Source organism: Tetrapisispora phaffii, chromosome 2, assembly GCF_000236905.1.
Source record: "Tetrapisispora phaffii CBS 4417 chromosome 2, complete genome".
Lineage (NCBI taxonomy): Eukaryota > Fungi > Ascomycota > Saccharomycetes > Saccharomycetales > Saccharomycetaceae > Tetrapisispora > Tetrapisispora phaffii.
In genome coordinates, this window is record NC_016521.1 from 534012 (window position 1) to 546820 (window position 12809).

General features: G+C 33.8%; 6 protein-coding genes and 1 non-coding gene across 7 annotated transcripts; 3 read left to right on the forward strand and 4 right to left on the reverse strand.

The window, feature by feature from the left end:
• Window positions 1–1493: 1493 nt before the first annotated feature.
• On the forward strand, window positions 1494–2420 carry TPHA0B02330 (sterol desaturase family protein; the record flags this gene model as incomplete). The annotated part of the gene is made up of 1 exon (XM_003684292.1): window positions 1494–2420. One exon carries the CDS (start codon window positions 1494–1496, stop codon window positions 2418–2420), a length of 927 nt encoding a protein of 308 aa, XP_003684340.1.
• Window positions 2421–4404: 1984 nt separating this feature from the next.
• TPHA0Btrna15K lies at window positions 4405–4500 on the forward strand. The gene is made up of 2 exons: window positions 4405–4442; window positions 4464–4500. It is a non-coding gene; the product is annotated as a tRNA-Lys (tRNA).
• A 327-nt stretch (window positions 4501–4827) lies between these two features.
• On the reverse strand, window positions 4828–6264 carry SEC61 (translocon subunit SEC61; the record flags this gene model as incomplete). The annotated part of the gene is made up of 1 exon (XM_003684293.1): window positions 4828–6264. One exon carries the CDS (start codon window positions 6262–6264, stop codon window positions 4828–4830), a length of 1437 nt encoding a protein of 478 aa, XP_003684341.1.
• A 1238-nt stretch (window positions 6265–7502) lies between these two features.
• MCH1 (Mch1p) lies at window positions 7503–8930 on the reverse strand (the record flags this gene model as incomplete). The annotated part of the gene is made up of 1 exon (XM_003684294.1): window positions 7503–8930. One exon carries the CDS (start codon window positions 8928–8930, stop codon window positions 7503–7505), a length of 1428 nt encoding a protein of 475 aa, XP_003684342.1.
• Window positions 8931–9510: 580 nt separating this feature from the next.
• Window positions 9511–9699, reverse strand: PBP4 (Pbp4p; the record flags this gene model as incomplete). The annotated part of the gene is made up of 1 exon (XM_003684295.1): window positions 9511–9699. The coding sequence occupies one exon, from the start codon at window positions 9697–9699 to the stop codon at window positions 9511–9513; it is 189 nt and encodes a 62-aa protein (XP_003684343.1).
• An 801-nt stretch (window positions 9700–10500) lies between these two features.
• TPHA0B02370 (lysophospholipid acyltransferase family protein) lies at window positions 10501–11484 on the reverse strand (the record flags this gene model as incomplete). The annotated part of the gene is made up of 1 exon (XM_003684296.1): window positions 10501–11484. One exon carries the CDS (start codon window positions 11482–11484, stop codon window positions 10501–10503), a length of 984 nt encoding a protein of 327 aa, XP_003684344.1.
• Window positions 11485–12027: 543 nt separating this feature from the next.
• On the forward strand, window positions 12028–12807 carry LHP1 (tRNA maturation protein LHP1; the record flags this gene model as incomplete). Its single annotated transcript, XM_003684297.1, has 1 exon — window positions 12028–12807. The coding sequence occupies one exon, from the start codon at window positions 12028–12030 to the stop codon at window positions 12805–12807; it is 780 nt and encodes a 259-aa protein (XP_003684345.1).
• Window positions 12808–12809: the final 2 nt, after the last annotated feature.

The following is a 12809-nucleotide window of genomic DNA, read 5'->3' on the forward strand; positions in this document are numbered from 1 at the left end:
TTCGGCAAAACAGTTTTTTGAAAACAAAAATAACGAAAAAGAAAAAAACGACAGAGCAAGAGAGAGAGAGAATCTGTGAAAATACGAAATCACAATAACAGTTGATGACAGGTATGTTTTCTGGTACTAGGAAATGGGAAGTGTTGAAAAAAAGACCAGTAGACAGAAAGCTGTAAAGGATCTCAAAAGAAAGAGCCAGTGGGCACTATGAATAACAAAGTGCGGGACAAGATGTTCACAGAAACATCGCTTGGACTGCAACGACGGCGACGAACCCATACATGCATCGACAGACCAGGGTAATCCCACCAGAACAACATGTGTTACCCATCTTCCAGCTCACGTGCACATTAAATGCTAGCAAAGCCATCTCATAAACATCTTATCCATCAATAGTCATTTGTCTCGGTCACGTGGAGACAGCAGAGCAGAGACAAGGTAAATGGCCTCTACTCGCCTCTTTTGGTCTTTGGACTGTTTACCCTGTGAGGCACGGATGCAACTGCGCGGACCCACGCACCGCGGTCCACTATCACCATCTTGAATCCTTCCGCCGCAGACACTTTGGCAGAGATAATCGCGTAAAAGCCAAACAAAAAATACTTTTTTTTTGTTTTGTAGTGTTTTCTCTTTGCTTTTGTTACACGGACAATGTGACCCATCTTGTACATGCACCGTGAGCACCATGGGTGTGTTCGTGTGGATCTGAATGGGAACCAGTGTATAACATCGCGCTTTTTGGAGGTATTCCTTTCCTGATGGAGTGCAGGAGGATGTGCACCCACAACAGCACCAGCAAAGGGCTGAGTTGTATATGGAAGATGAGTTAACTACAATAATGAGTCAAAGACAACAACACAGTGGGAGAAGCACCGTATTTGTTGAATGTGACGTTTTCGTTATTTTCGCTGATTGTTTAAGGTTTGACTTGACACATTTGAACGGCTTCATGCAAAGGAAGGGTATGTGCTATTCATTTATATGCTATTTAAACTGAAATTTGTTCTTTTGTTCTGGTGTGAATAGGTCCTTGTCCTGCTTTGTTCATACCGTTCGCTAAGATGAATTGCTTACATGAAATTGTATACTTGTGTATGCTTATGTACATACATGTATGTGTATGTGTAAATTAACCTAAACTCCGACGTTTTCTGGTCTTTCTGTCCATAACCGTTCTGGAAGCTATTCTTTTCTTATCTCATCGCATCTTGTATATATACTTTTCGAGTAACCGTTTTCAACGTTATTTTACTCAATGTACTCTTTTCCTTGCTCGTTTAGTTCACTGCATTCTAAAATTTTGTAAGGATAATATTTTTCACTTTATTTTCTCATTACAACTAGTATATAAAGGCATATTTCAATTGTACAATTGTTATGCAAACTCTTACACATCTGTACACACGTATACATAGACACTAGCATAGGGTTTTTGTTGTCTGGCTCAGCACAATAAAATAATCACAATAAAATAATCACAATCGTTCACACCAATGACTGCTATTTTCGCTAATTCAACATTAGTAAACTTGGTCAAGACTGACACATTTAATGGGATTGTTTCAAATATTGAAACATATCAACCGCAATTAAATGTTATTGAAAAATATTGGGCGTCGTGGTATTTATTCATGGATAATGATAAGTTGGCTACGGGTTTACTCTTCTTCTTGTTACATGAGTTTATGTATTTTTTCAGATGTCTTCCATGGTTCATTATTGATCAAATCCCATACTTCAGACAATGGAAAATCCAGCCAACTAAAATTCCTTCAATGAAAGAGCAATGGTATTGTTTCAAATCAGTTTTATTGTCTCATTTCTTAGTTGAAGCTATCCCAATCTGGACGTTCCATCCAATGTGTGAGAGACTAGGTATCACAATACAAGTGCCATTCCCTACCATCAAAAGAATGGCTTTAGAAATTGCTTTGTTCTTTGTATTGGAAGACATGTGGCACTATTGGGCCCATCGTCTTTTCCATTACGGTATTTTCTACAAATACATCCATAAGCAACATCACAGATACGCTGCTCCTTTCGGCTTAGCCGCTGAATACGCACATCCTGCAGAAACTATGTCTTTAGGCTTCGGAACTGTAGGTATGCCAATCCTATATGTCATGTATACAGGTAATCTGCATTTGTTTACTTTATGTGTTTGGATCACATTGAGACTATTCCAAGCAATTGACTCCCATTCAGGTTACGATTTTCCTTGGTCTTTGAACAAGTTCCTACCATTCTGGGCAGGTGCTGAACATCACGATCTACACCATCACTACTTCATTGGTAATTACGCATCGTCTTTCAGATGGTGGGATTATTGTCTAGATACGGAATCCGGGCCAGAATCAAAGGTCTCGAGAGAAGAGAAGATGAGAAGAAGAGCTGAAAAGAATGTTAAAAAAAATATTTAACTTCTTCCTTTGGTGGGCTTCCTAAGAATCTTACTAGATTTTACACAAATTATGGTTCTATTTGCTCTGTTTTTTTCTGTCTAATTACTAACTTTCAAATTAAGGAGAAGATTTCTATGATCATACTCCAAATATTTTATATTCTTTAAATATATTCTTGAGCAGATTATTCATTTTAATTCATTTTATACAAACGCTTCTTATAACAACCTAATATATATAATATTTGTTTCTATTTATCCTATACAGAAAACATACTAATATGAATTACCTAAGACATTATGATTGTCTTCAGGATGCTGCGATGCCATCATAATATATTAATTAGATGGTCCCCGTTGGGACAACAGAATCATATTCTTGTGCAAACAAATTCATTAAATGCAATGGTAATTAAGAATCTGGTGTTGACATGCAGCACAGGAATCTGTTAGAATTTAAAGTATTTATTAATGTTGTATGCTAAGCGGATACTCAGATGGATGTTTCTTAATTAACTGAGCCACCAGTTGCAGTTTTGTCAATCGTACATTAAGTATTGGTAAACAATTCTTTTTACCGAATCAAGATCCATACGAGATGTATTTAGAATTTCTAGTGAAGAATGAACTTATACAAAGGTTATAGATATATAAGACAAAATATTGTTCACTTCACTGGTTACATATATTATATATTTCTATATAGGCCGCATATAGAGAATTGCTCGATTGCGGTAACTAGAATATGTCTGACTTAACTACCAATAGTACTGAAGAGAGTAGCATCACCTTGAATGTTGAGGTTCCGAATAACCACTTGCCCTTTTGACACTTTATTTAGTGTGGAAAAACAAACGTACAATCAGCTACATGTTCAATGGTATTGACGTCGACTGGGTAGTTAAGTTATTCGTTAGTGTCCATAGTAGGTAAGGATTATAATATTTAATCTGATTGGTTCTCTTATTACATAAACTCAAATAGCAAATGCTATTAGAATACTATTTTACACTATTACATTTGAGATTTAAATATCGTCATGTTCTGTCCCTTTTTTATGTCAGTTTATTTGAATTCATTCATTAAACGACAGGTCAATTGAACGGGTTAAATGACTAGTAGATTATCCAGTTAAACAATAGATAGACTAAATTAACTAAGCAGTCCTTTATTAATTTTGAACTCCGTTTAACTCAACTACTTACAATTGTCAGGAATCTTAGATTTATAACAGAGGTTATGGGGACTATAATCCATTAGTTGTAAAGACAAATTGCAAGTAGCAGCGTTAAACGAAGTTTAAGATTAATAAACGATCTGTTAGTTTATTCAATTTATCTATCGTTCAATGTCAGAATTATTGTAGTGTATGTGACAGAACTAACTGTTTATGACACCTTGAGTTCGGAAACCACTAATCACGTACTAATTGTGGAGAAACAAGATTAAGTTGGCTAGTACCAACATCTAAGTGTGGAGTAACAAACCTATGTTGGTTAATCCCAATATCTAAGTTAGTGTCATTAGTCACGTTAGTTGCTTTAGTATAGTCCATCTTCGTAATAGTTAAATAATCGATTGGCCTTTTGTTAGTATATTTAAACAGTTCTATATAGAGTTAATGTCCTCTCTCTATATAAATTATCTCATGCTTGAGAGAACACATTACGTATTCAGTCATTCTCCTAAGATCTTTAGTGCTGTATTGTACATCTGTGTTTATCACGTAGCCATTTACATTGTAGTGAGAAGTTTCCATCTATCATTTGGAAGATTGTTCTAGAACTTTCTATCCAACTAATAAGTGATCAATTGGTTGTGAACTCAAAGTGTCAAAAACACTTAGTTCTGTCACATACACTACAATAATTCTGACAACATAAGCTTGTTTCTCCACAGTGATTGTTAAAAAAGCAATTACAGGACTTCATAAACTTTTGGATAAAGTTTTAAGTAGTTACGGTAAAAGCTCCTGAAATGAGTCCGTTGTTCCTAAGAACTCATCCTTGTTAGCTCAGTTGGTAGAGCGTTCGGCTTTTAAACATCATGTTTAAACCAAGGATACCGAAATGTCAGGGGTTCGAGCCCCCTATGAGGAGTTCTTAACTTCTTTTTTGCAAAAGTCACTATCACGTACATCAATTCAATTACAATTAACCAACGAAAATATATGGTTTACAATTTCACATCTTAGAATGACACACTTGTTATTTATTTAATATGGCACAACTATTTGTATATGTACATTATTTCGTTTATAAAAAATGAAAATTTATAGTAATATTTTGTAGAAAATTTATGATAATATTGACATATTTTCAAATATAAGAATGTCAGAATTAAATGCAACACAGAAATGACTTTTAGCCTGTGTATATATGCGTTCAAAAATTTATATAACAATCGAAATTGGTTTGTTGTTAATTTTACATTAATTCTGAAATACCAGAAACTAATTTATCACTAAAACCACCTTCTCTAGCGGCAGCTTCATAGTAACCATAAATAGTAGTGGTGGCCATTAAAATGGAAGTACCAGAACCCAAAGTGCCTAAGAAATCAGAGCCAATAGATAAAGCACCAATAGTGATACCACCTAAAGCAGCAGCTGTTGGGATAATTCTTTTCAATTCTCTGTAAACGTTAGATTCTCTCTTACCATTGATGACTAAACCATCATCTTTGAATTGTTTAGCGACATCACGTGGAGAAGAACCAGAAATTTCAATCCAAGTCTTGGAGAAAATAGCACAAGTACCTAAAACGAATGAAACGTACACAACAAACTTAATTGGGTCTAATGGAATTTCCATCAATGAAGTTGGAGGTTGAATGTAATAAGCCAAACCACTTAAAGCCATTTGATTTTGAGTACCTGGTTTAACACCCCAAACACCTAATAAGTTCACGAATGGGTTAGATGGGAACCTTTGGTATAAAATTTGAGAGATCAAAAAAATGTTAGAAGATAAAGCAGATTGTAGCATAATTGGAGTGTTGGAAGTGTAGAATAACTTAATTGGGTAGCTGCCTAAGTGACCTCTAACTCTTGTGGATCTGACTGGAATTTCATAACGGAAACCTTGTAAATATAAAACAAATAGGAAGACGAAGATTGTGGCTAAAACTTGGAACATATTTGGTAAGTTCTTTCTGTAGAAAGCTTCAACAAGAGCTCTCTTTTTATCTTTTCTGACAGCTAATAAATGGAATAAAGCGATAATAGCACCTTCGAATTCAGTACCACGGCCAGTATCGACAGTAGTTGGAGCAAAAGCTTTCCAGAAGATGTTTTCAGCAATATTAGTAGCAGTAAAGATAGAGATACCAGAACCTAAACCGTAACCCTTTGATAATAGTTCATCTAGTAATAAAACGATGAAAGAAGCAAAAATCAATTGGAAGATTAAAATTAAAGAAATAGCTAAACCGATGTCACTTGGGGCACCGTAATTACCACTGGCAACAACAACAACAGCTTGACCCAATGTTAAAATGATGGCACAAACTCTTTGAGCAGTACTGAATAATTCACGGTCCTCTTTGTTTTGCATATTAACTTGTAATAATTGAGTACCTTGCAAAAATTGGAAAATCATAGAAGATGTAATGATTGGCGTAACACCCAATTCCATTAATGTACCACGATTGGAAGCCAACATAGCACGTAACCAATATAATGGATCAGCAGTTTCGCTACTGATAATACCATATAGAGGAATTTGACCTAAAACTAAAAAGATCAACAGAGAGACACCGGTCCAAATTAATTTTTGATTGTATGGAACCTTTCTTTCTGGGGCAATGACTTCAGGCAAGAAAGATTCAAATGGTTTAAATAGATCAAGTAGACGACCAGACATATTTGCGGATATTGATTAGATGTATGATATTCTAGTGATTTGAAAGAAAAAAATAAATACAATAGAAAGTTTTATAAATTGATAGAAGCTTAAAACGACGAAAATATAAGTTCTGTTTTGAGTTAATTACCTTATCCTTCTTCCTCGTGTGGTTTTTTTAATAAAAATTAGTATAGATATGGATTATTTAAATGAAATCGACCTAATTGATTCAATAAATACACAACCTTTCTTTCTAAAGTTTTTTCTTTGTTCCTATAAATTATTAGGAATTGATACTACTAAAATAGTCAATATAATAATGGAATTCAATTGCAATTGATAGTAATACACACACACACACATATATATATATATATATATACTAATGAGCAATTATGAAACAATGTAATATTAAGAACAACTAAGTAATAAATCGCTGCTAAAAGAACAAAAAACACTGGAAATGTTTTGAAAAGCGACCACGTCAAACATTTTTACAATTTTTAAAAATTATAAAATGGCTTTACTATTTCGTAGGACATGATTTGATACCAAGCGATGATTATAAGTTACAGACGGGTGTACACCTGAGTTGAGAGGCTTTGGAGGAAGGTTTGGACAGACTCTAGCATAAATATAAGTTTAGAGGAAAGGTGATATAGTTCAATGAATTGAAAGTCATTTACAATACATCTGAACTATATCTGGGGTACAGCATTTTGTTTTTAGTTTTGTAATTTTGTCATAGGAGGAGGTTAACATGCATGATTTCACTGTTGCAGCATTGGACGGTAAATGACACTATTTATTGCTGTTGTGTTGATGGTGTTGCACAAGTATTCAGAGGCATCCATAAAATCTATGAAGTATGCCTTGAAATTCTTGTGTCTTTGTAAAGTGTCTAAATTTTGTTGGATATCATAGTAATGTTAAATATATAATATGTATTTACTGTCATCTTTGAGAAGACAATATCACTTTGTATTTGTGAAGGGGGTCTGTGTTTATATACATAAATATATATTATTGTCAAGTTTTAAATGATGGAGAATGCAGATGTATCTCTTGATTAATGAAGGTGTTGGTAAATTAGGAATGTGTAGCAATGGATGAGCAACAAGAAAAATAGTAGTGCGGCCAGTTGTTGGGTATAACGGATTTGAGTCTCAATATAAAGATCTCACAATAAAAAAATGCAATGTCATTAGATGATTTGGAAGTATGTCCGCAGATGCACGTCTTGCATAGCAAGTACCTCAGGAACTTCTCTTTTTCCAGTTGTGAATAACATATAGGGATAGCAAAAATCCAAGGATAATTTCAATGTTCACATATCCATAGAATTCAGATATACAAGATGCCTTTGACCTTGTATTCGAACATTTAGAGTCATAAATTTCCCCAAATCTTTTGAAGCTATAAGTAGCACCTAACGCTGGACCAATCATCATGACACCATAGACTGTCCCAAATAAATCTTTACCATATATATTTAATAACAGTGTGGGATACATGGTAAACAATGCTCCATTACAAATTCCTGACAATGACGACATAGCATATAGCTCTGTTTCGGTGTTCATGCCATTTGAAGTAATTGTTAGTCTCAAAATATAAAGTTGACTAAATAATGCCAGAACAATATAAATTAGTAACGTACTGTGAAGATTCTTGTTTCGTTTTGTCAATGCTTCCGTTATTAGTCCAGCTATTATTCTTGTTCCTGTAGAGAAAAACGAATATACCGATAATATGGCCCCTGATTCGTTATAGAAAGAATTTTTTGAAGTTAAAAGATCAGCAACCATGTACATATTGGCAACAAACGTTTCTAATGGTCCTAAAACCAAAAATACTGAAATTAGGAAGTAATATGTATTTGGATCTTTTAAAAATTGCATTTGCTTATTCTTGATTTCTGTTTGGTGATTATATGATTCATCTACTGATAGCAATGCTTCTAATTCACCATATTCCTCATCTTTCTGATTGTGTAGCATCGATAGCACAGCTGTAGAAATCCAAGCGAGTAATCCTACTACCACATAACTCGCAGCCAAAAATTTAAAGACTCTAGATAAGTTCAATAATGGTTCATTTTCATTCCAAAACCAACGTAATCTTAATATTTGAGAACCTACTAAAGAGGATAACCCAAAAAATGTTGTGGGTAAACTGATTGACAATAAATTCCTATTTGGATATAACTTGGCACAAGTCAACAATGCAGAAAAATACATTGCACTTGTTGCTACGCCAATGGTACCAAAGCAAACTAATATTGGAATAAAATTTGAAGATATGGGGATATTAACCTCTTCCTGATACATTTTGGAATTATAATCATATGATAAATATAAATAGGACGGTGCCAGTCCAAGAATTGCCATAAAATTCAACGTAATAGGACCATGAAGATCCGCTATAACGCCTAGAATGCATGGCGACAAGTACATGGAAAGTGTTATGACACTTGCTATAGTGTTAATTTGTTTCGATGTGTAATGTAGTTGAGCTTGCCATGAAGATGTAAATAATGAAATTAATGTAACAAAACCTGATGTCACTGCAGCCAATAAAGAAAATATGTAACCAACTCGGCATGAGCTCTTGTTTGACAATATTTTAGGTATCGATAGCCTTATATGATACGATAGGTAATGCTCTATGTTAGATCTTACCATTCTGCTTTTAATAGAAATTTGTTAAGAGGAAGTCAAACCCCTTCCAACTAATGTGACGTGGATAGCTCTTTTATTATGGATTCAGTTTAAACCATAAACTCCGTATTGTATTCAGTATACCATTCTTTATATAAACCACTTAAATTTTTAATTTTAATATCAAAATACATCATTTGTTTTAATCAATTTCCTAAATTAGCAAGTCCGCCTCTAGCAAACCCTTCTTAAAAGAGATGTGCTTGTTAACAATATAATACTTTTTTGGAAGGTATGTAAAATGATCTTCAAGGAAAGCAGAGCAACAAAACCAACAATCCAATAGATAGAATGCATTAATTACTATAATTTGAGTTATAATTTTTGCATGTTACGGTAAATAAGGTTATGAGAGCATAGCATTAGATTTATGTTCAGTTTCTACAATTGAAGTTAAAATAAAGAAGTCTATACATATATATATTTCAACGGACAGAATTTGATATTGATATAATTTGATGTGCAGCTATTGAGTATTAAGATAATATAAAAAGGTTTGATTCTCTAGTATCAAATGATGTTTTAGTAGTGATGAATCATTTTCTCATGCTTTTAATGTTTTTGCCACGTCAGTTAGACAGCCAAACTTTTTATTTTTATTTTTACTTCCAACAGTATCCCAATTAGAAGATTCTTGAGCTTTATTTTCATTAATATTTGTTAGACCCTGGATACCTTTTTCCTCTAAGGCCACATTTTTTTGAGAATTGTAACTATCAAACAATTTCTTCATATATGATCTCACCTCTTCTCTATTGTATGGAGCTTTTGCAGTGACATTGGACAATTTTTGTTTTTTTATTGTTAGATGTTTTATTGTTGTTTGTGTCGCTAGAGGGTTGGTTTTTGGAAATATTAGTTAGATTTGTTGATGCTTTTGAACCTGCACTGCTCTGATTAGATTTGACAGTCTTAGTAATATTTTTCGATGCAGCTTGTGCCCACCCAGTAAGTTTTTGTTGGGGAGCAGGGTTGGATAGTGAGACTTTAGATATTGTATTGGTAATAGTAGTCATGATATATGTTTGATGCTTGTTAAATTACAGTTTATCGAGAAAGAAAAAAAAAAAAAAAAAGTAAGAAGAAATAGATGATAAATAAATGAAGAGGCAATAAAAAAAATAAAGTAGGAAATATTCACTAGAAAGGTCCTGGTAAATTTTCAAAAAGTTTAATGATATTAGAGAAGCTAACTTAGTTTCAGCAGTTACCTTAGGTACAATACAGCAAACAGATCTTTAAACTAAATAAATTAAAATTAAATTACCTTAAACTAAAATAGGTTCTTCTTCATAAATATAACATGATCTCTTTACATAAATTTTATATCAAATGATAAAGAAAGAAAATAAATGTCACGTGCCATACGATTATAATGCAATGGCGTCCATGGAGAGAGGTAGCTTGCCATCAAATAAGGTAAATAGGATGTAGTTACAGACGGTTGTTTTAGATTAAGTCCAACTTATATTTACATTTACTGTTCCTCTAGTAATTTATAGACATGATTATATTATTTAATACATTATAGTCACTATTTTGTGTCATCGGAGTCGTCATTACCTACTGTGGAAAAGGAGTTCTCTGATGCTGATTTGAGTTGCGAAACTTTGTCTTCAACTACAGTGGCTTCTGTTCCTTCCGACACAGGAGGTTCTGGGGATGTGTTAGATGTAGAAACTTCTTCGACCTCTTCATTTTCGTCAGTCTCTGGGGGGTCGTCGGCTGCTTCCGTTGTGGTTGTATCAGTTCTTTTTATACTAGCACTGGTTTCACAGAACCCTAGTTCCTTCAACTCTTTCAACATCTTTTCTTGAACTTTGTTTGCAAAGTCAGCAACTTCTTCAGATTTTAGATCTTGGGTGGAAATTGGGTCTAAAACTTTAACCACGATGTTACCACGGTTGAAAATAGAATGCTTTTTATTAAATAGGTTGCTGGTATTTGAGACAACTACTGGGACTATTGGAATTTTACCTTGTTGGGCCATATGGAATGCACCTTTCTTGAATGGAAGCATTTCTAGTTGCTCAGAACTACATCTTGTACCTTCAGGGAAAACCCATAGAGCTCTCTTTTGAACTAAAACGTTAAATAGAGAATTTTTCATAGCGACAATACTACTGGCCCCATTCTTTCTATCTAAGAATAAAGTACCACTTAAAGACATATACCAACCTAAAAATGGGACATATTTTAAAGATTTCTTGGCAGTAACTGTACAATTCCGAGGGAAACATTTACCGATCACCATGATGTCCAACGCACTCTGGTGATTTGAAACAAAAATACATGGTAGATTTTCTAAGTTTTGAGGAGATGTCACTTTAACATCGATTCCAAGCAAAGTTCTATACATATAATAAAAGAACCTAGCAGTAGCCCATTGTGCGATATATTTTTTACCTACAATTGATAATATAATTGATGCAAACACCCCAACTACCGAACTGCAAGATACCACGATAAATGACAAAAAAGATTTGTAGTAAAATTTGATCTTATTTATAAAACCCATATTGATGCAATCTATAGGTTATCAACTTTCAAGTTCTGTTTATAAATCAGTTCCACAATATTATTCGTATGTTAACAGCTCATTAGAATTATGACGGAAGAGAAACCTAAAACTAACCACTAATTCAATTTCAAACATAATTCCTATCGTAAATAAAAGCTTTAAATACTGCAGCCTATTCGAAAGTAGTGAGCAGTGTTCACCTTAGGTTGTATCTCCAACTGTTAGGTTGTTAACCAAAACAACATGTATATGTAGATGTGTATCTATTACACTATCTGCTCTCACCAGGCACGAAACCTCATCGCAATAATTGAAATTTCGTTGTTGGTGAAAAAAATTTGAAGAGATCAAGATTCTATATGAAATTTAGATGATATTTGAAAGATAATAAGTGGTGATTACTCTTTTATGCGGAATCTAAAGAGCTAAGGATTGCAACTGCATTTTAGCTGCCAGGAGGTGTGATTCAAGTTTTTGCTCTTTGTTGAGATCAATCAAGAAACTCGGAATATTTAACTCTATTTATATACACATATTTCCATGTCAGAAGATAATTTAGTGACACCAGTCAGCGAACAACCAAGGCGTAACTCATTTGCAACCATTGAGTTTACTCCAGAGGTTTCCAAGCAATGTCTGAAACAATTGGAGTTTTACTTTTCAGAATTCAACTTCCCATATGATAAATTTTTACGTACCACTGCTGAAAAGAATGATGGTTGGGTTCCAATTAGTACTATTGCCACTTTCAACCGTATGAAAAAATATAGACCTGTCGATAAAGTAATTGAAGCGTTACATGCATCTGAAATCCTAGAAGTTTCCGAAGATGGTGAAAATACTAGAAGACGTGTTCCATTAGATTTAAGTGCCACTAGAAATGCAAGAATTGAACAAAGTAGACGTACCTTGGCAATCATGAACTTCCCAACGGATAAAGAACATGAAAAAATTACAGATGCCCAAGAAAAAATTGAATCTTTTTTCCATAAGTTAGCCACTGTTAATCAAGTTCGTTTGAGAAGGGCTCAACGCAAAAACTTCAGCGGTACAGTTTTAGTTGAATTTAAAACACAAGAAGAAGCTGATAAATTTCTTACAACATATACTGGAGAAGGTGCCGAAGATTTATCATATGAAGGTCGTAAATTAGATGTCTTAACAAAAAAGCAATTTGAATTACAAAGGGAAGCTACCAACTCGAAGAACTTCAGTGGTGCAGGTCAAAGATCAAGATCATTTACTGGTCGTAGAAAAAATATGCCAGTAGTCAAATCACCAAAAAATGGAACTGAATCAGAATCTGCTATTACCGAATAATG